This window comes from Talpa occidentalis, unplaced genomic scaffold, assembly GCF_014898055.3.
Source record: "Talpa occidentalis isolate TD23 unplaced genomic scaffold, MPIMG_talOcc4v2.1, whole genome shotgun sequence".
Lineage (NCBI taxonomy): Eukaryota > Metazoa > Chordata > Mammalia > Eulipotyphla > Talpidae > Talpa > Talpa occidentalis.
Window position 1 is genome coordinate 58,624,670 of NW_026555331.1, and position 23,021 is coordinate 58,647,690.

A 23,021-nucleotide genomic window follows, 5' to 3' on the forward strand; every position below is an offset into this window, starting at 1 on the left:
CAGCAGTGTATTTCGTCAGTCTGCCTGTTCTGTACCCCGCTCTGGCTCTGGTGAATTCTCTCACCCTCCTGCACTTCTGACTGTACCCAGTGCTTGTATAAATAAATAAATAAATTCTAAAAAAAACCCAGAATCTTTACAGTACTTTTAGTGACTAGGAAGCAGTCATTATTTCTGCTCCATTGGTCGAACAAACAAATCTGTGGCTGGTGCTAACAGTGAAGTTAGTAAGTATGGTCTGTGGGTTTGGCCCAGCCTTTTGCAGAAGGTGCCAGCAGCGGGTCCTTCCTTGACCCAGCTCTAAGGTGAAGAGAGACACGTGTGGATGTGTCCACATTCATGGCCCTTCACTTTTATACCCTTCCTCAGCGTTTCGTTTCTTCCTGATAGCTCACCCATGGAAAAAAAAAAAAAAAATAGCAGGATGTGGAAATGACCTCCAAACACACAGTCTATCCTTCTAAGGAATGCCAAAGTGTCAAACTTGACTGTTGGCATAAAGACAAGACTCTGGCCTTTTAAGCACGAGTTCTGTTGGCACAAAGTTCTCAGATGACTTCTAGAATCTCTAGCCAGCCTCCCTTGTTTCCTGGTTACCAGATTCGGTCAGACCAGACCAGAGGTTCCCCCAAGGAGAACCTGGTATGGGCGCCCCAACTTAGTTAAAGGTGATGTAGTGATGTAGGGTTACAGCAATGTAATCGTTAACAGGGAATTAGATTCCGCGGGCGCAGAGATCACTCTGTACCCGAACAGCCTTTCTCCGATTCTCCGCAGAGGTCGTCGGGCTGGCGCACAGGTCGCAAATGGTAAAGGAGGTGCGGAGCGATGTTTTCGCAGCGCGGTGGTCCGCTCGGTGACGTCTTGCCCTGAGCCTCCCGCCGCCTACCGACGGCAGCCGCCCGCCAGAACTACATTTCCCATAGGACCCCGCGGCGTTGCGCCGAGCAGCCCGACGCCACCCAGCGGCCTCCGTCGCACTTAAGCTGCCGGCCGGCAGTGCCTTTGAAAGGCGGCGGGAGGCGGCGAGGACCATGGCGAGCCTGGGCCGCCTGCTGTGCGCGCTGGGCCTGGTCCTGTGCTGGGCGGCGAACTTACGCCTGTGCGCTCACCACAGCCCCATCGGGAAGAAGCCCATCATCGGTAAGAAGGCTGACTCGCGCTGGGGGCTGGGGGTCGGGGATCGGGGGTCTCCGCTTCCCGCCGCGGGGCTCGGGCGAGTGCTTCCTGCCGTGAAATACCCTGGTGCCTAGTCCGTGTGCCGTCAGCGCCAGCGCTAGTAGGAGTGGAGGCCACACACTCTTGGGTCGTGCAGAAATGTCTCGGTGATTTCCTCCAGGTCAGTGGCTATTCAGGTTGGAAGGTGGGAGGGTGCACTGTGAAATCCTGCATTTTGTTTGAGACTTTGTACATTGCTAGGGATTTCTACTAATTAAACACATTCCATACGTGTATTCATTGAAATGTCACCGACTGACAGCATAGTTGAAGATACAATGCATTATAGATACAATTAGTGGAACAGAACTAATCAAGAAATTATAGTGTATCTTGGACTTTGTCATCTTCAGCCACGGAGGAATTAGCGGCTAGGAGGACCCTAATGTGTCGTTTTTGCTTGGCGTTAAAGCATGCATGCAAATGTTTGTTTTCAACAAATGAATGTTTTAAAGAGGGAGTAAAATCAGTTTGCATTTCCAGGGCAGACGTTTGAGACAGGGCAGGGAAAAAACTGCCCAGGAGAAAAGAAGTTAGCATTAAAATTCTTCAACAGTAACTTATGTACAGGTAATCAAGATGGTTTTATTTTAGCTGTGGTGTTATGCCATTCATACTATTCTTTTCCTTCCACAAAGATTAGCATTATATCCTGTAACTTAATAGAAAGTCTGTTTTTTCATATATGTACATTGGTAGTTTCCAATTTTCAAATGGGCTGTAGATCAATATTTGGAACTTGAAATGCCTTATTCCATAACTATTTAAAATGGTGGTGAGGGCCTCTCCGGTGGCGCAGCGGGCTGGCTTGCGAAGCTGCCCACAGCCTCTGCAGCGCTGGTTCGATCCCCGGCTGCTCCCCAGCCACCAGAGGAGGGAGGAGGGTCCCGCCTGCCGCCCCCTGCTCCCCTCAGCAGTGTACTTTGGTCCTTCTGCCTGCTTTGCTCCCCGCTCTGGCTCTGGTGAATTCTCTAACCCTCCCGCGCTTCTAACTGTACCCCAGTGCTTGTATAAATAAATAAATAAATCTTTAAAAAAAAATAAATGGTGGTGAGATTATCCAAGACTAATTGCCTCACGATATAATTTTGTGAGTAGTGCGTTGGGAATTGCGGATGAGTGGAGGAGAAAAGGAAAGAAGATGGGGTGGTGGTGGTGTGGTGGTTCTTTGCCTTCTCTACAAATAGTTCAGGGCCAAAAAAAAAAAAAAAAGACAGAAAAATGGTGTGTTTCTGGTCATCGTGATCTGTTAACTGAGCACCTGCTTTGTGGAAGGCATTGAGTTATGAACTGCGAGGGATTCAAATGCTAGGAAGCCACAAAAATAGTGAGATGTCTTTAGAGTAGGGGTGGTATTTTGGCCTCATTTTGAGGGGCAGGGAATAAGTTTGAGCTCTTTTACCACAATGGGCAAGTGAATATGTGTAAGGGCAAGGTGAAGGTGAGAAATTGGTGGAACCTACTCTCATGTGCTTTGCTCTTTTCTAATATTTTGTGTTCATGTGTCCAGCCCTCCTTTGTGGCACCCCACCCTTCCCTGTGGGGAAGGGTGTACCACTCCATTTCTTGCAGCATCCCCTAATTTCTGCCTACCAAATTCCAGTTTTCTAGGTGAAGATGATTTTACCTATCCATAAGGAGAGTATAGTCTTGTCTTACTGAACAAATGTTGGCACTTGGTTTATGTTAACCATGTGAATGATAAATGCCAGTTATTGTAAGAAGCTGGAAATACAGGAGTGATTGTATACACATATGTTCCTAACTACAAAGATTTTGAAAAGATTCCAAATAGTAAAGAAATGAATGATACTGGCATAGGTGTTCTCTCTGGATAGACCTGTTTTGATGTTTACTGGATACCTTTACTGTGCTGGGGTTGAGGTTTCAGTGGTGAGAAGTGGCCAAAGAGTTGTTAGGGTAGAACAGTCAGGTCTCCTTGAGTTTACAGCTTTAGGAAACCTTTGGAATGCTTAAACAAGGAAATGACCCTTGCAGATCTGTTCTCTCATCTCATTTCCTATTGCTCTCACTCCCTCCCACAAGGCTCTGTTTCCCCTTGCACTGTGACCAACACACATCTGACTCAGGTACTTTATCCTTGGTCTCACATCCTGGATTCTTCTTCCTCTCCATATTTACATACAACTTCCGTCCTGTATCTACATAAAACTTCCTTCCTCACCTTGCTAAAGTTCATGTTCTACCTTCTCTGGGAGGACTTGCCTGGTCACCCAATTTAAGAGACTCTTCCCCTCATACATAGTTCATCTCCCCTTTTCCAATACACCTTCTTCTTTTTCCCCTTAGCACTTACCACTGGCCAACACTATTCTCTTTATATTTCTGTCTTGTTTAGTATTTGTCATCTCTCCTCTACTTCCCACGCACATACTAGAATTAAAGTGCACAGGGCAGGGGTTTTGGTTTGTTTTGTTCATTCATTTGTTCCCAACACCTAGTTTAGTGCTTGCAATATAGTATGACTCAGTAATGTGTACTGAATAGATAAATGCAGGCATGATCAGATTTCTTTCCATAGTGAGAAGCGGTTGGAGTTGGGCGTGTTTAAGAAAGAATGCAGGGAGAACTTTATAAAGGTTCTTGTAATAGTCTGGGAGTGGTGGGGGAGGATCAGGTTGGGGGAGGTGAGATGTTGACTGAATTAAGGTAGTGCTGGTGATATTGATAGGTGTGGATGGAAGATATTTCCACTCTTTTCGCTTTGTTGTCAAGAAAATAATGTGTTTTGGAGTGTGTTTGTGTGTGAGATGAGAGAGGCAAATTTCAGAATTTGATTATAAGTTGAAGGTTGCTAGACAGGAGACTCGTGCTATTGAAATCTCCTTTGGAGGCTTATTTGGAGAGAGAGAAAGAGAGTAGGAGAGAAAAAGAGACTACTTAAAACTCCAATCAGTCTCTATTATTTGTTTCTCCAAATCCATGGAAGTACATGCAGGAGAAGGTTCATATTTAATTTTGTGAATTAAACAAATAAAATAGTGATATTTTTACTGTGATGTGCTTCTGAGCAGGAAAAATAGGAACTTGCTTAAAACTAACATTTGTTTTATAATTTAGGAGTATTAATGCAAAAGTGCCGTAATAAGTACATGAGAAACATCGGAAAATACTATATTGCTGCTTCTTATGTAAAGTATTTGGAATCTGCAGGTGCAAGAGTTGTACCAGTAAGGTATGATTTGATATCCTCTTATACTGTGTAAATAAAAAGTACTGTTTTATTTCTAAAACTATCTTTTATCTCTAAAATTGTTGCTTTTTTCTCCTATGTTAGCATCATTTAAATGTGGTAACTTTTCACCTAGTTTTTGCCACAAAACTAACACTTAGAGATTTTCATTCTGTTGTTTACTGGGAGAAAGCTATATGTTTCTTTAACAGCAGTAGAGGTATGCTAACATATTAGATAGAGAATGAAATGATAGTTTCCTTTGCCTAAAAAAAACCATCCTCATCAGACATAAAAATATTGGAAGCTAAGAATCTACAACTTTACTAGCTTTATTCGATAATATTAAGTTAGGGAATACTGACAGATTAAAGGAGATTTTTAGACGACTTTTAAGATACTTTTCTACTCCACTTCAAAAGTTTGTAAATGATTAATATGGCAAGTGTTGTTTTCAGTGTAAATTGCAGGTATTGCAGTTTTAAAGCAACCACATTATTTTTGTGATACTGACCCAGTAAATATAAAATGACTTCTCTTATATTTTGATTTAGAGTTGAATTTTTTTTAACAAAGCTTTATAAATAATTGTATCTTGTCATCCCAAATTAGTATATTTTAGAATCTAATCTATTGTAAGTGGTTTCACACACATACACACCTACTTACTTTGGGTAAACTGCTTTTGTAAGTAATTCTGCATTAAAAAATAATAATACAGAAAAGTACTGTTCAAATAGAACATTAAAATGGAAATGATACAATTTAGAGAATTGTACTACAAAATGGCTTCATGTTTAGGTTTATAAGGATTTTCTTGCTTGAATTTTTACATTTAAATCCAATATGAACACTTACTTGCTATTGACAAATTAAAACTAAAATTAAAATCTTAATCTTTAATTTCTTAGTGGCAAATTTAATTTTTCATATGAAATCTTATTTGGAACCCAGATCACATGAGAGTTTTAGAGTTGAAGAAGAGGCTCCTGAGAGTCTTCAAAACAGTATTTTAAAAGTCTTCATCATAGAAGCATTTTCTTCAGAGTGTTGTTTTAGAGCATCAGTACTGACAATATGGATGGGAGGAAGTAGGAACAGTCAGGAAGACACATTCAGTGACTGTTGCAGTGGGTAGGATGCTTAGTGAAGTGATAGGACGTGACCAGAGCAATGGTGGTGGGATTAATAGGGACATGTTCTTAAAAAAATCAACAAGACTACTAGTCATCAAGGCCGTTGACGAAAGGGCACAAGGAAGAATAGACAAATGTTTTAATACTGGAGGAGTTTTGAAAATGGGAAAGTTTGACTTGCAGAATACTGGTGTTTATGACTGCGATGCTGATCATGTGACTGTCAACATAGAGATTTATTTCCAGCTTGGCTCCCAAAGTTCATCTGAAGCTATGTTGTTTGCAGTTACAATCATGTGATCCCATAAAGTCAGTGTGGTAATATGTGGCAGATAAGTTCCCAGAGTAGCATGCAGAGGCTTACCTAATGTAGAATGAGACTGAACTGATCACATTAATAATGTTGGGTTTATTTCTGAATTTTGAATGCTGGGGCCAACCTCTATGGTTTAGAAAGGAAAAGGAGGAAGATAAAGGTCTATGCAAAATTTTGGAATAGGTAAAAAAATTTGTGCTTGCTCTCCTTCATCTTCCAAACATGCCTAATGCTTAAAGTTATTATAAATTCCCAGTATGGGACTAGGGGAAGTCACAGAGTGTCCTTTTCCTAAGAAGCCTACGGACTTGTATGGGTTTAAAAATGTCTCTTTCACGTAGTGTTTTTTTTTTTTTTAAGATTTATTTATTTATGCATACAATAGCTGGGGTACAGACCAGAGGTGCAGGAAGGTGAGAGGATTCACCACAGTCAGTGTGGGGAGCAGAGCAGGCGGATCTACTGTTACACACTCCTAAGGGGAGAAGCAGGCAAGACAGGAGAGGTCTGCTGTGCCATGTGGGTTAGCTCCCTGGCTGGGGATCAAACTCATGCCGCAATGTCTACAGATAGCTTCATAATGCTGAGACTTAACACTTTAAGGGAGGGTTAAACTTTGTGTCCCCAGGGAGGCCCTCACGCAGTGTTTTTGTTTGTTTGTTTTTTAAAGATTTATTTATCTGTACAAGAAATGGGGTACAGGTCAGAGGTGCGGGAGGGCAAGAGAATTCACCAGAGACAGAGTATGGAGCAGAATGGCAGATGGAATGAAAATACTCCTCACACAGTGTTTTAAAACACTTTAAATATTTACAAATCAGAAGACTTCAGAAAAGTCTGAATTTTTGGCTTTTTTAAAAAAGACAATTACCTGGAGCTGATTTTAAATGAAGTGTGTGTTCTACACTGTCAACAACACCTGTCTCTTCTTTTCATGCTTGCTGAAGCTGTGTCATCTGCCACCATTATCAGGGTTAAAAACTGTTTTCTTCTAGTTAAACAAAGAGTGAACTATTTCTCACTATCCTATTGAGAGGGTCTTTTGTTTTAAGAAAGGCTGACAACAGCAAATATCAGCTATATTCAAATGCATCCTGACTTGTTTTCCCTGACAGGCCTCTGAGGCACTTGAGTTTCTGACAATTTTCCTCTCCCACAATAATTAAGCTCCTTAATAGTGATAAGCAGCATCTAGAAATTCAGTCATTAACAATGTTGGAGCTATTTAATTAGAATTAATGAAATGACTGAAATTAGCCTGCTTGGCTAACTGGAGATTTCCCTGGAGTGCAGATGAGTGATCTAAATCCTTTTTGCTTCCTGATGTTTGTGGTTGCCCATCCTAGTTTAAATATCCATAGGGAAGATTCTGAATCCTGACTGATGGGTCCCCTTGTTTGTTTAGGTTTTTTTTGACACAATATGGGGAACTTGAACTGGCAGAATACTAGAACATTTAGACTCACATTTCACCTCCCTGACCCTTCTCAAGTCAGGGCCAAGTGTCTATTTATTTTCCACTTAAGATAGTGGTGGGCATTGATACAGTATTACCCATTGCTTTGTGAATTACTGCTAGAAAGAGGATCATTAAGAACTTCTGAACAGACCTGAACTTTCCAGCTCATTTGGACTTAGAGGGGAGAGCCCAGATGTGTTTGCCTGGTGTAAGGGGCAGAGGGAAATTTCCCCTATTTCTTGATGGAACTGATGGAACAATCAAATGAACATCAAACATATTAGTCGGAGAAAAGAACACATGTAATTACGTGTATATCGAGAGTTTACATGGATATAAAGTCTAAAGTAAATGAGACAAAACAAAAGTTTTTATCCTGAACTAAGTGGGTTAGGGATCTGGGGCTTAGGAGAGAGGAAGACTCATATCACAAAAGTGCCAGATGACCTGTAATTATGTTTGCCCTGCCACAGAGGTTGGTTTTGCTAATTGAAAGGTATTTCTGGAGAGAACTCTATATCTGGGTAGTACCTCCAATTGTCATACTTTTGAGTAGATAAGAGAGTGGAAAAAAGTTTCTCTTAAGTCTGCTGGGCCTTGATTGACTTTAAATCAAAATAATCCACATACCAAAGTGACACATCTTGGGAAGCCTATTTTGGACATCTTAGGGAGGCCTATGTGAACATTTTAGGGAGACCTGTTCTTTACTGGCAAAGTATATCCAGGTACTGTGCATCATCGATGTCTACTTAACAATGAGAGAGGTGTTCTAACTCCACCTAAAACTTCTTTCTGGGGCAGAAAAGGACAGTAGTTGACTTTTTATTATAAACCTACTTTTGTGGCAGGTTGAGAGGTCTTGTTTCTTTTAGAAACAGAAGATTACTAGATGTTGAATTCTTGTAGGAATTTCATAAACATGATGCCCTCATCCCTTGTTCTTATAGTTTGTTGAATTTTTGGAAGAGCAAGCCCATTTTACTGTGATTTTAATAAAGATTGTAGCCAGTTTTCACAGATTAACCTCATTGGAATAACATTAATAACCTAGTGATTGTTAGGAGCCCTTTACAGCACATTGGATAAAGCATGTTTCAGAATAAATACTTATGCAGTAAATAGGTTAGTCTACAGTGATCTGCATGTAGCCTATCCCTAAATACAGACTCTCGATTTTTGAATATACAGTAATTTTTAGATCTTTGCTATTGGTGGTGGAGGTGGGGCAAACCTGGGACTTGGCATTTATTTGTGTTGCTTTTATCTGCATAGTTTCTGGCTAGCAGAGAAATGACCAGTACTCAGATCTCATGGTCTTTAATGTTTTGCACATTAAGCCATACTTCACAATGTTAAATTATACTAGACCACAGAAAAAACATGTTTACCTGTCTGATTAGCAAAACAAAGGTAATAATTATGTTGCTTTCATGTAATTTGAAAATAATGCCTTTAGGGAAGTAGTAAGGTAATATTGTCTAATATTTAAGAATTGCTTTTAGTCTGTCATTTAAAAATTAATGCAGTGACTTCAGCTAAAGGCTTTTTTCTTGAGTTTTGGAAATGGATGTTTTGTAACTGTTTTTATTATTTTCAGACTTGATCTTTCAGATGAAGAGTATACAAAGCTTTTCCAATCTATTAATGGGTAAGTTGGCAGCAATGGTTTCATATACTGTATGAGATCAATGTCGTCTGCTTTTGCAAAAAAGTCACTGTAACAATTGTACATATTCTATGTATTTATCTTGTGGTGTGTAATATTAATTTTCTGAGATCTTTCATTAGGAGTCATTTTGTTGAGAAATGGAAAAGTCTTCAGAGAGAAGGAAGATTGAGAAATAATTATTACAGACAAGCATAATTTTTTAAAATGTCTGACATAATTTTTGTTCTTCTAATGCATGTTTAAATGTTTTGAAGTCACATTGAATGACATGGCATACTGCTTGCCTTAGTTTTCTCATGTTAATCATTTTGGTGCTTATATAATAAGGAAATAGTTTTAAAATAAAAAAGATTGTTTTCTGGGCAGAAGGGGGCTGAAATGCACCCTGTTTGATGTTATTTTTAGGATCCTTTTTCCTGGAGGAAGTGTTAACATCAGGAAGTCAGGTTATTCCCAAGTGGCCAAAATATTTTTCCAACTTGCTGTACAGGTAAGTATAAGTTATTGCGTATTAGTCCAGATTGGGTTTCGTAATTTTCCATGAGAATAATTCTTTTGTAAGCATATGGTAATACCTCCGTCACACTTATATAGCCTCATCACCCTTTTAACTTTTGAGGTGCCTACTCTATACCAGAGAGGGGTCCAGAGTGGGTGGCCACTGAGGGAACAAAGAATAGGTGCTTATAAGGGTATAGTGGGGAAGAAGTGGGCCTTTGGTCTCAGCATTGTATGTCATGCTGATTGTCTGGGGCCTGTGGGGTCTCTTATGCTACGAGGTCTACTGAGTTTTCCCATCTTACCTGACTTGCCCTCTAGAACCAGCTTCGGTCATTGCTTTAGCACTGTGTTATTGTACTGGTGTTCTGGACACTCCATTTTTAATTGGGTGGGGGGGGCACCCTGATTCCTGACGATTGTTCCCAATGCAGTTTTTTTTTTTAAATTAATTTATTTATTTATACAAGCACTGGGTACAGTCAGAAGCGCGGGAGGGTGAGAGAATTCACCAGAGCCAGAGCAGGGAGCAGAGCAGGCAGAAGGACCGAAGTACACTGCTGAGGGGAGCAGCGGGCGGCAGGAGAGGTCTGCTGCGCCACCAGGGAGGCCCCCAATGCAGTTTGATAAATAGATTTGAGACACCTGGGTTTGGGGTCGGGGGGAGTGCCCTCCTGGTTCCCACTGATTGTTCAGATTGATAAATAGGCTTGGGGCCTGGGACACCCTTTTCCTAACTGCCTATACCCATTTCCTAACTTCCTCATTCACTCCTGCTATTAAATCGATTTAGTCTGTTTCTCTTCTATCCGTGATTAATGTCTTAGCTCCCTTTCAAGGCTGGCTACTCTTCTTCTGCAGAGGTTTTTCAATCTATTCCAGTTGGAATGACTTCCCATTCCCTATTAACTTTTAGAGTATTTTGTTGTATAATTGCTCAAACATTTATATAGCTCCAACAGTGTAATATGGTGGCATCCATGACCTTGACAAGCTTATATTTCAGAGGACAGAATGTTATGAAGTTAGTTATTCATATTTCATCAGATTTCATGGTCTGGCACACTTTTTAAGTGTTCCTCATTTCATGTACTTAGTACATGCTCAGTGAATATTTTCTTTGAAAACCTAATCAGCAAAATTGAAATTTTATAATGTGACTGATTCAAAATCTATTTGGGAAATATCCATGAACATTATAGTCATTTTTCCCTTTTGCATAGACTCCTGCAACCACTTTGTTCAATTAAAAAAAAGAAGCAACCTAACCCATAAGACCAACGGATGTATTTTTTTACAAAAAAAAAAAAAAAATGTAATTTGCTACTTGAAGATTCCCAAGCATGGGGAGAAACCTTTGCAACCGTGAACTTCTTATTAGGTATAATCACTTGGGTCCAAAATCCCTCACTGAAGAAGCCTCGAGAAGTTAGTCTGTTCGATCTGCTCAGTTGCACCTTGTGTCCTTCGATCTGCTCAGTTGCACCTTGTGTCCTTTGCTCTGCTAGGCTCTAGGAGGATCACAACAATAAAAACTGTGATCCTGGCAAGTGGGGACTGAACAATTAGTCAAGAAATTAAATTTGGTACATTTGGAAATTGGGAACAGTTAAATCCTCCCTTATGTTTATTATAAGTCAATGCGGTAAAACCCATCAACTTAAGCTATACAATGCTAGTTTCTACAAATAAAACTTGCCAGGCCAGTGTACAACATGCTGTAGTCCTACCTTGGGATAGAAAGGATGCACATGGATGCATATTTTTCTTAGCAAGGAACAGAAACTGCCCCTCCCCCAACAATTTTCTCATTCCAAATGAGTGACTGTTAGGTTATATTCTGTAGTCTCCTTTACCGTCTACAGGAAAAACAATGTTTTAGGAAAGTTTCAAAGGTCATTTTCTTGCCACTCAACATATACGGATTTCATCTTCAGTTAACCAGAAAAGGCAAAGTCACTCGAATAGTTTTTCTTCAGTCATGCTAGTTGTTATGACCCCCTTTGGAGAAACCCAGTGCATTTGTACTTTACTAGTTGACAACTTTGACTCTATGAAGATTTATTTTACTTTGGTTAGCCTTTTCTTTGTGGACTGTTCTCCTTTAAGTCATGGCTTTCACCTGACTCAAATCTGATTAGTTGAAGGTGACTTATTGCAGCTATTAGTGTAAATTTTGAGATCATGGGGGAAAGACTCCAAAGTGTATTCAAAACTAAATGATCATCTAAAGTGACAAGTTTTGTACAATATGTAAAAAACAGACATCCATCTATCATTGTCTTTAATATTTATAGTCCTCATTTGCAACTTTTGTAGTTTGATAGTTAACTGGCTGATGTCAGTTTCTTTCCCACTGCCACAGAGTTTGGGTATTTTGGTTGATTAACACTGAATTATGTATGAGTTAGGTGTGAGAAGAGATTAAGTGATAGCCTACTTATGGGTCCTAGATAATTCTTAAGACATGCATGCATAATTCAAGTGCCTGCTTAGTAATGATAAACCAAATGTATAATTTTATTTTGAAATGTTTGAGTAATCTTAGTTTTCTCTTTCACTCTGTAAAGAGTTTTGATGATGGAGACTATTTTCCTGTGTGGGGAACATGCCTTGGATTTGAAGAACTCACATATTTGATTAGTGGAAAGTACTTGTTAACGCATACAAACACTGTAGGAATTACAATGTCCCTGAACTTCACTGGAGGTAAGGAACATCTTTTTTGACCCTCTAGAAAATATTAACTGTGCAGGATTAGTAAGTAGTAGATATCAAAGTCAAACATGTTCATACCATTTATTAACTTTTACATTATTTACATAGGTTGAAGATCACTTTTGTGCTTAATTATAAGGAGTAAGGAATTTCGAATTTTCATAAGTCATTGCTTCTAGTGATATAGGACCGACCACACATGATTAAAAACTCTAAAATTGGACCTGCTTTTTGAGTCCCAGCTTTGTCACTTTTGCCTTGGAGTGTCATTTAACTACCTCTCTTGCCTTTAATTTCCTGATTTGTTAAAGGGTCTGCTTCTTAGGGTTGTTTGTAAAGATTAAGTGAAAAAAGGTTTTCCACTTACTGGGCTAATAAGTACTCTAAATATGTCTTATTAGTGTTATCTGTTATTACCGTGGTATAACATTTTTCCCCGTGGCTATGTACTCTGCTTCATATCCAGCAGGGGTGTGCTGGCCCTAACCACCTGGAGGAGTTAGCAGACTCTGCAACTTAAAGAGCATCTCCCTAACTAGACTGCCCTTATTTCAAATGCCAGCTGAGTCACATTCCCAAGCCACTTGCATGTGTGACCACTGGTCACAAATTTGGGATTTCCATGATTCTCCTTGAGGTTCAAACTCCTAGGTTTTTTAACTAGAATGGCTCAGGAAAGCACTATGTTTGCCATAACATTGTTTGTTCTAAAGGAGATATGTATGACAAAGTCTGGGAGGAAATACAGAGCTTCAGTGCCCTTTTTCTAATTAGTCAGTGCACATCATCCTCCTGGCACATCAATATATTCACCAACTGGGAAGCTCCAATGAGCTCTAGTGTCCAGTGGGGCTTTATTGCTAAGGCAGAATTGATTAAATCATTGGTATGGGATTGAGCTAGGTCTCTAGTTACCCTGCCATCCCTAGAGTCACTGGCAGGCCCTGAGCCCTAACCTGCTCTAATCATTTGGTTAGTCTTTGTGATGACCAGTCTCACCCTGTAGCTATTTCCTGGTCTAAGTTGATTTTCCTCATTAGCATTACAAAGATAATTTTAACACTCAGGAATTTCAAGGGTTTTAAAGACTCCCTGGCAGGAACCTGAGACAAAGATCCAATGACTTCTTTATTATACCACTCTGTATAAATAGATTATGATTCTTGTTAGGTTACTTGGTCTCTGAATCCTCAGAGTTGAATGCTACCAATTATTCCTGTTCTTATGAGAATTGTTTGATCATTACTACACATAGAACATATATAAAGCTCTTTCTCATATTTTCTTACTTAATCATTAATAATAACCTTGCAGAAGTATATTTATTAGGTCAGCCTGTTTTGGTTGTATGTGGCAAAAGCACAGTTTTTTTTTTTTGTAAAAAAGAAATAATATCCATGGAAGTAAGGTATTAAGATACCTGAAGTACTGGGTTGTTATGGAAACCATTAGCATTCTGAATGAGGGGCCTTATTTAGGGACAGCTGCCATTAGGATTTTTTTTAATCCTTTGCTGGCATTTGAATCTATGTGTTGGACTTTAGAACCTTCAGTGAGATATACTGTTTTTTAGATATTGATTGAGTAGAAATTTCATGGTGTGGTTAATGTTCTTTTCTACATTGTTGATATTTTTAACCTAGATACCTTTGCCAATATGTTGAAAGGTGTGGATCCCTTCTTGGGAAAGCAAGTATAATATTTTACCTGTCTTTCAGAACGGTCTAGAGAACCCAAGATTCTCTGCTTAGTCTTATGCTAGCCTAATTCTCACAACAGAATGGTTTTAGTTATTCATGTTAAAATTATAGAACAAAAGTTCTTAATCTGCAGTATTTTTAGTTTTTTAAGCTTATTTTTAAGCTCAGCTTAGATATTCCTGTAGAAATGATGTTTTGCTATTATTATTAGTCATCTAGATTATGTTTACTAGTGGCTTCTCTAGATGCAAATTAGTGACTTCAGTGAATTTTATTTTTTATCTCTTTAAATTATTTCGTTGTGCCTAAATTATTTCAGGTATATTGCAAAGCAGAATGTTCGCAAATTTTCCTGCTGAATTGATGTTATCCTTGGCACTAGAACCTCTGACTGCAAATTTCCACAAGTGGAGCCTCATGGTGAAGGTATCATACTAATCACACAGTGACATTTATATGTTTAAATTAACTAGAGAAGTATTTACTTTGTTTTATTTTTATATCCTAGAATTTTACAATGGATGAAAAATTGAAGAAGTTTTTTAATATACTAACTACAAATACAGATGGTTCAAAGGACTTTGTGTCAACAGTGGAAGGTATGTCACTACACATGCATGCTTTCTTTCACTTACTATGTTTATATTTGTTAATTTTGACTTGATAGTTCTCTTAAGAATAAAATCATATCACTTTGGAGTCTGAAGATGGAAGTTAGGGTATTTTTGAAGACAGGAGATATACTTTATCAATATTCTGAATCAGTTCTGGGTTATCTGACTCATCGTCTAGAATACAGTGATGAAGAGGGAAAGTAAAAAATAAGGGGAAACTGGGCCTCTCTGGTGATGCAAGGAGTTAAGCACAGCACTGTGAAGCTGTTGTAGCCTCTGCAGCTTGATCCCCAGTTTCTGATCCCCAGCCATCCAGGGAGCTACCCACATGGTGCAGGAGACCTCTCCTGTTTTGCCCACTGCTCCCCTCAGCAGTGTATTTCAGTCAATCTGCCTGTTCTGCTCCCCACTCTGTCTCTGGTGAATCCTCTTACCGCCCTGCACCTCTGGCCTGTACCCAGTTCTTCTGTGCATAAATAAATACATCTTAAAAAAAAAAAGAGTAAGGGGAAAGTGGATGAAGATGTAAATAGAGAAAGTGAAGACATTCCTGACACTCAATAACTTCTAAGGGTATTAGAATTTCTGTCTAGCAGTATTGCTGATTAAAAGTACCTTGACAGATTCTCTTCTGGACAATAATGAAACATGATTGACATATAGAAAAATACCTTCCTAAATACATTGATGAAGTGACAAGAATAGCCATACTCACTCTAAGATGTAGGTGGACTATTTAAGCCCACATGATTATTACATTAGGAGAACTTGAGATGAAGCTCAGGACCCCCATATATCGTGATTACCCCTTGGAATGGGACCTGAAAGACTGTACTCTCAAATAAGGGTAAAATTCTACCTGGGCATCTCATCTCACCTGCAGAATTGTAAGGAGAATTTCCTCTCTTGAATCTTGGCACTAAGACATGAGGGTGGTAAATAAGCATTGAGTATTCATAAGGACACACTGGACTAGTGTGACCAGAATTATACTAATTGGGAAGTTCAACAAATCTCAATTCAAACATTTTGGTTTTTTGGTGCCTGGCAGAAGCAAATATAAATAATTTTCTCTGGAGGAACTTATATTTATCCTGACTTCAATGGATATCCATATTTTCCGATTTTAAGAAAAAGTGAGCAATTCATAGCCAAAAAAAAAAAAAAAATCACTAATGCACCAGGAAGTAAAGAAATGAGATCTCACAGAAAGAGTAGTAAGTCTTTGAGTCAGTGAGACTAATTAGTGCTACCTGAAAAGCCAGGTTCCTGGAATGGAGTAAATTCGAATAAAGTGGAAGTAATTCAAGTTATCCAAAGATTGGCTGTATCATTAGCATATGATGGGGGATAACAAATATTTAAGGGGTTAGAAACGGTATCTAGGGTTTCTGGGTAAGGTTGATCAACTGAGGCTGAAGTGAACTTATCATCTGAGTTTATCATTTTCTCTTTAACCCAGTTACTCCACTTGTATTTTTCACTATAATATATAGCATTGCCTTTCACCAAATCCTCTCAAGTTAGGAACCTGGAAATTAATTCATGCCAATTTCTACTTTCCAAATCCTTGAATACGTTATCACTTCTATCTGACCTATCTCTGACCCACTTTAGCATTAACCACCTTCTATCCACATTGCCTTAGTAATCTCCAAACTGTTCCACAAATCCAGTCTCTAGTTAGACATTGATGATCTCTCTGAAATACCAACTGTATCATATTATCTGAAGAAAACTCTTCAGTTGCTCTTTAGCACTTGAAGGTTATGGTCTATGTACTAATTTACTCCAGGACCACTCCTTGCCGCCTGTATTGTGCATACTGTTGAGAATACACAGCCCTCCACCGACAATGCTTCTTGCCTCTGTGTTTTAAGTTCTTCCTCTCCTCTGAAAAGCTTCCCTTCCTCCTCCTGATAACTCATGGTTGTCTTTGAAGACTCAGGAGACATCCCCACCCATTATTCTACATCTAAAGTGTCCCTCCTTTAGACTTGCTCTGTGCTATCTGGGAATGTCCCTTTTTGAACTTGATTGTATTCTCTCTTGAGAGCTGGGACTCTGTCTCACCTTTGTTTCCAGTTCTTTGTGTAAACCCCAGTCTCATTTTAATGACTGTTAAAGTGAGAGTATGGGGTTGGAAGTCAGGAAAGCCAGGTTCCATGTTCATCGTTCTATTTCTGCCTCTGTTCATACTATCACACTCACTGGAAAATTTTATCTTCTGAAAATTTTCTTCACACCTGCTAGATGTGAACACTTGAGAATACTATGTTATTTGCACATTTTTTTTTCCAGTCTTGATACTAAATTGGTGAGGTAGGGTGTGCTTGCTATATTGATTGTTAATGCAGCTCACTGGAGGAGTAAATCTTGTCTCTGAATGTTACTGTATCTTCTATTACCCAACCATCCATCCTTCTGATAAATACTTATTATATTTTATCACTTAGTGCATTTCCTATCCTAAAGAATACTTTCCATATCTCAAAGAAATAAATTAGAAAATCAGCCTTTCAATGAGCTATGTATAACAGTTTATTTCCAAGTCATTGAGTCTGTGGATCTCCTGCTCGGAGCTTTTTGGGGAATTCCAGGGAAGAGAGAAAGAAAGTGCAAAGTCACAAGGAGGTTGTGCAGTAGGGAGGGATGTTGTAGAGTGACCAGAGACACTTACTGATAGACTTTTTCCTTTTGTGAACCCCATAAAGGCTAGATAAAGTGTTTTCTTCTTGGGACATGATTTCTAGAGAGAGAGCCTCATGAAATGTAAGACAACACTTCTCTTTCTCCTAAATAGCTCTACTTTTAGCTAATTTGCTTCATTTCTCCAAGTATTTTTGCATTGTAGTTGTGATTATAATATCAAAGCAAAAACAATACAGGGAAGTGTTTGTCAGTTATAACAAGGAAAGGAAAAGGCTGAATATATAACATTTGTAGAATGTAAATAGTACAATATTTATGTTTCACATGTATGTAAAAGTAGAGGGACTAATATAATGATTCCTGGATACTATCTCTAAACTTCAACAATCCCAACATGTATGTGATCATTATTTTTTCATAGCTATTTTTTCTTTGCACTAGATTACTTTTTGAAGCACATCCTAAGGAGCATATCATTTATATATATAAAGATATTTCAGAATCCTATAAATAATTGAACTGTATTATCAAAACTCTTTCATACCAAAATTAAACTTCTGAAACTATTTTTAAAATTGGCAACATGAAGCCATCATAAACCATTCTACAGATTGAGAGACAGACAGTTTAGGATGAGACAAGATGGCTTATAGAAATGGACTAAAAAATTCTGGTATAATTCTTTTCATATGAATAAATCATAATAGGAGGAAATGAAAATGTAATATGAAATAGGGGAGGAAAAAAAACCATGGAAAAATCACGAATCATTAATCAAATGTGCACTTGACTATTGAATGGGGATGTATTCAAAGGCTCCATATTTTACTGTGATTATCTAGTCAAGCACATCATATTACAAATCAAAAGATTGAATATAGTGAAATATTTTATTGTGAATTTTCACACTAACTGTGAACTGAAATTCTTTATTTTGTGTCTGAGTGCACATAATTTCACTTTGTCTGGCATAGTGAGTTTTAAAAGACTGTTTTATCTAAAAGAATGTTTTATCTAGGACATAAGACAACTTAATTATAAGCAACATCTTATGCCATGCTTACTGCCTAATCCTAATTAGTTTGTGTTCTTTATGCAGGATACAAATATCCAGTATATGGCGTCCAGTGGCATCCAGAGAAAGCACCTTATGAGTGGGGGAAATTAAAAGGCATTTCCCATGTACCTAATGCTGTGAAGGCTGCTTTTTATTTAGCAGAGTTCTTTGTGTCTGAAGGTAATATGTGGGTATATAATTCTATCACTCTAATGTGATTTGGAAGGAAATTATCTTCATCTGAACTTTTGTTTATACTTTTTTTAATCTGTCTTGAAATGGAGATAGTAGGCATCCAAATAAAACTAGGACAATTATTTCAGTTAACAATATTGTACACTCTAAAGTGGACTGACTTCTTAAATGGCAGTATAGAGAATGTTGAATTTTTTTTTCTGTGTTGAATTTCTTTCAGAATTCTTCTCTATTTCTCTGTCTTTCTCCCTATCTCTCTCTGTCTCTCTTTAGGAATAGTGCTTTAATGATAACATTGTCTGAGAGTTAGATGTTTTTTTCCCCCAAGGCAATTACATAAATTGAATTGAACTGTTTTCCTTGGCCTGATTTTAAGGCTGCCTGTCTGTAGTCATTGATACATTAGAGAAATTTAATAAGCGTGCCTGCTTTTTATGATGAAAACACAGAAATTTATGTGTGCTGTTATGTTTGTGGCTAAAATTGAGAATTTGGTTGTAGATGCTTGTATTTTAGTTGTCTAATACAGGTTTAAGGCAACTATAAACTTGCGAGAGGGAGTAGAGCATCAGTCTTTGGTGGCATGGCCATTTGAAACTTCAGTGGACCTTGTTTGTATCCTATCTTCAACTTTGCCCTGTTTTTGTTTTTGTTTCAGTTTTCCTGCCCAGACTCGCATGTAAAATACTTCCTCCTGAGTAGTTCACTCTGGTTGATGTTTATGTACAGTTGATAGGGACTATAATGAATAACATAGTATTGGTGATTTGAAAATTACCAAGAAAAGATTTTGTTAAATAGGCCTGTTGGTGATATTTATTTCACAGTGTGTTGAATCATCATGTTGTACACCTGAAATCAAAATAATGTATGTCAATTATAGTTCAGTTAAAGAAAAAAAAAGCAACTGTGTTCAGATGAATGGATAGTTTCATAACAGAAATCTAAGATTTAAAAAAAAAAAAAGAAAGTAAGTACACTCGTGCCATTATTTGTCCCAGGAAACATTTCCATGTCATACATATAAGAGTAATGAGAATAAGGCCTCCCTAGTGGTACAGGCATTAAAGTCTCAGCACTCACAAGCTATCTCTGGCCACTGCAGCATGAGTTTGATCCCAGGCCAGGGAACTAACCCACATGACACAGCAGACCGCAGACCTCTCCTCTTGTGCCTACTGTTCCCCTTAGCAGTGCATTTCAGTAAATTTGCCTGTTCCGCTCCCTGGTCTGTCTCTGGGGAATCCTTTCACCCCTCTACCCCCCTCCTCCCCCGCACTTCTGGCCTACACCCCAGTTTGGTTTTTTTTTAAGATTTATTTTATTTATACATCTGGCCGGGGTATAGGCCAGATGTGCGGGAGGTTGAGAGGATTCACCAGAGACATAGCAGGGAACAAACAGACAGACTGACTGAAATACATTGCTGAGGGGAGCAGTGGATAAGACAGGAGAGGTCTGTCGCACCATGTGGGTTGCTCTGTGGCTGGTTTGGATTGAACTAGCACTGCAGAGGCTGCAGATAGCTTCACAGCACTGCACTCAACCATCTGCGCCACCAAGGAGGCCCCCACCCCAGTCCTTGTATGCATAAATAAATAGATTAAAAAAGAAAGAAAAGAGTAGTTAGAACAGTGGTGGGCAGAGAAGTTTGCTGCGGTACTGTTACATGGCAGACTATGTATTTGGTTTTTATTTTCCAATATCCTTCTTTCTAAACATGCCATAAAAGCCTGTATTTGCTTTAATTTGGTTTAAGATAAAGTCTAAGCCTTTATCCTTCTTACAACTAAATTTTAGCCATACCAAATTCATTTTGCCTCCTTGTGTTTCTTATTTCTACTGTATCTGTAGAAAATGCTACAGTTCTCCATCTTGTGCCAGCTTTGCCAGTTTCCCCATCCTCTTTACTCCTGAAGGGTATCAGTGAAGAAGGACTCTAACAATATTACAATATGAATTTTGTGTGGCTACCAGACCACATTAGGACCTCGCCCTACTAACATTTCCAGCTGTGCATTCATCTTTCACGCAGCAGGCACTTATTTAGCACTACATTCCCTCTGGTGTGGGAAAAATATACCTCTGTTTCAGTGGGTGACCATATTCCTCATCAGGTGCTACTCTGTTTGGGGGAAATGTTGTAAGGCACTTCTCCTTTTGGGTGATATTTTCCCACTTACTGATACTGACTACAGGAAGAAATGTTAGAAAGAAACCTTTCAAATATTTTATCTTTTTAAAAAGTAATTCTTTTTTTCTTACAGCTCGGAAAAACAATCATCATTTTGAATCTAAGGCTGAAGAAGATGCAGCTTTAATTTATCAGTTTCGCCCAGTTTATACTGGGAACATTTCTTCATTTCAGCAGAGTTATATATTTGATTGAAAACCTTAAATGTATTAATAGGAGTTTTGAATAATTCCATGATTAAAATGTTACAATAATTTGTTACTTTTGGCAATAACAGAAAGCCACAGAGATTTCTTTTCTGTGCTATCATTGGCTCTGATTCTTCATCCAGTATAATTGGCTACTTATATCACATTTGCTAATGAGACCTAATAAAATCAGTGATTTTATTTTTTCTGATTGATTAAAAAAATACCATTGCTTACCTGTCTACCCATTGTTGCCAAATACTTTTTAAAAATCTTACCTCTAGTTCACTCTGATATCTACCTCTTTTGAGTCCCGGGAGCAGTGTATTTGTGTGTCTATGTGTGTGTATGTGGTGTACACGTACGTAGATGTATTCCTTTCTGTTGTTTTGACTACAATTAAAGTACACACCTCCTGAAAGCAGAGCTTGTGTCTTGAACTTTTTATCTCCCATGATTTCTAGCACAGTAGGCCTTAAATAAATGCTTTTGAGGGCCTTCCCTGGTGGCGTAGCACTTGAGCGCTGGGCCGCGAGGCTGCCTGCAGCCTCTGCAGCGCCGGTTTGTTCCCCGGCTGCCGGCAAGGGTCCCACAAAAAAAAAAAAATGCTTTTGAACATTTGTGATTGAATATCTCCCCCATGGAAAATAATTTGAAAACTGCTACATATTTATTTGGGTGCATTTAACATATTTCTCAATCTTTGCTTCCCTCTTCTACCCTGTGATATCCATATAGCCTCATAAACTGAAATTTAGGAATTCCTTTAGGATAACCAAGTAACTAGAAGAGAAAGGGGATTTTCTGATGGACAGTGTATGTATCTATTTTCTTTAGTTCTTCAGAGCTGCTGCTAGAAAAGTACAAACGCGGGAAACTGAGTGATTAAGCAAGATGTTAGAGGAGATGAATGATTTTATAAGCATAATGATAACAACAATCTGCAGAAAACTGAGGTAAACGAAACTTTGGGCAATAAAGCCAAAGAGAACACAGAAATTGAAAGGGATTCATTTATATAGTCAGCCAAAAAAGGGCTTCCATTGAAAAGTGATATTTAGTTTCTGCCTATGAATGTGAAGTGCTTGGTTAAGACTTTCATCGTCAAGTGTGCCATTCCTGGCTCATACTATTTCATGTTTCTTAACACTGGAAGATAGTAGTGACACTGTACTTAACTCGTACTGCCAGGGCTCTTCCCAACCTGCTAGGAGAAGAACAGAATTGAAAGACAGATCTTGTCTCTAAAGTTTCCAATAACAATTCCGACTGCATCATTACACATGACACTGCACCATCCATCCTTCTGCACGTGAATATTGGCTTCTAATTGCTCCCAAAGGTTCTCATTGTGCTTTACTGATGATGAAAACTAGTGCAAGAAAATGTGAGCCATCATTTGTTTTCTACTTAAGTTTTCTGTTTTTCCAACCATGTATTTCTTTGAAGTCTTGATGCCAGAAACACTTTTAGCCCCCATCCCATCCCATCCCATCCCACCCCATCCCCATCTCACCCCATCCCCATCCTATCCCCATTCCCATCCCATCCCATCCCATCCCATCCCATCCCATGCCATCCCCATCCCCATTCCCATCCCATCCCATTCCACCCCATCCCCATCTCATCCCCATCCCCATTCCCATTCCATCCCATCCCATTCCCATCCCATCCCCATCCCCATCCCACCCCATCCCCATCCCATCCCATCCCCATCCCATCCCATCCCATCCCACCCCCATCCCCATCCCCATCCCCATCCCATCCCATCCCATCCCACCCCATCCCATCCCATCCCATCCCCATCCCCATCCCCATCCCCATCCCACCCCATCCCATCCCATCCCATCCCCATCCCATCCCATCCCATCCCACCCCATCCCCATCCCCATCCCCATCCCCATCCCATCCCATCCCATCCCACCCCCATCCCACCCCATCCCATCCCATCCCATCCCATCCCATCTCATCTCATCCCATCCCCATCCTATCCCCATCCCATCCCATCCCATCCCATCCCATCCCCATCCCCATCCCATCCCATCCCATCCCATCCCATTCCCATCCCACCCCCATCCCATCCCATCCCATCCCATCCCATCCCATCTCATCTCATCCCATCCCCATCCCATCCCCATCCTATCCCCATCCCATCCCATCCCATCCCATCCCATCCCATCCCATCCCATCCCATCCCATCCCATCCCATCC

At 39.3% G+C, this 23,021-nt stretch overlaps 2 protein-coding genes across 2 annotated transcripts in view; one reads left to right on the plus strand and one right to left on the minus strand.

Annotated features, from left to right (window-relative positions):
* NKAIN3 (sodium/potassium transporting ATPase interacting 3) overlaps positions 1-23,021 on the minus strand; it is a 749,694-nt gene that overhangs the window by 64,270 nt on the left and 662,403 nt on the right. The window lies entirely within an intron of this gene.
* On the plus strand, positions 589-21,252 carry GGH (gamma-glutamyl hydrolase). The gene is made up of 10 exons (XM_037506109.2): positions 589-668; positions 778-1,143; positions 4,300-4,414; positions 8,923-8,973; positions 9,400-9,484; positions 12,063-12,201; positions 14,230-14,336; positions 14,419-14,509; positions 18,276-18,413; positions 20,696-21,252. Exons 2-10 carry the CDS (start codon positions 1,035-1,037, stop codon positions 20,815-20,817), a joined length of 957 nt encoding a protein of 318 aa, XP_037362006.1. The 5' UTR covers positions 589-668; positions 778-1,034; the 3' UTR covers positions 20,818-21,252.

What these genes read in the sequence shown, in the direction of transcription:
- GGH (XM_037506109.2), top strand. Translation starts at nt 1,035, where the DNA reads ATGGCGAGCCTGGGCCGCCTGCTGTGCGCGCTGGGCCTGGTCCTGTGC. An exon ending in GCAAGAGTTGTACCAGTAAG is followed by an intron (nt 4,415 to 8,922) that starts GTATGATTTGAT and finishes TATTATTTTCAG; the next exon opens with ACTTGATCTTTCAGATGAAG. An exon ending in CTTTGTGTCAACAGTGGAAG is followed by an intron (nt 14,510 to 18,275) that starts GTATGTCACTAC and finishes TTCTTTATGCAG; the next exon opens with GATACAAATATCCAGTATAT.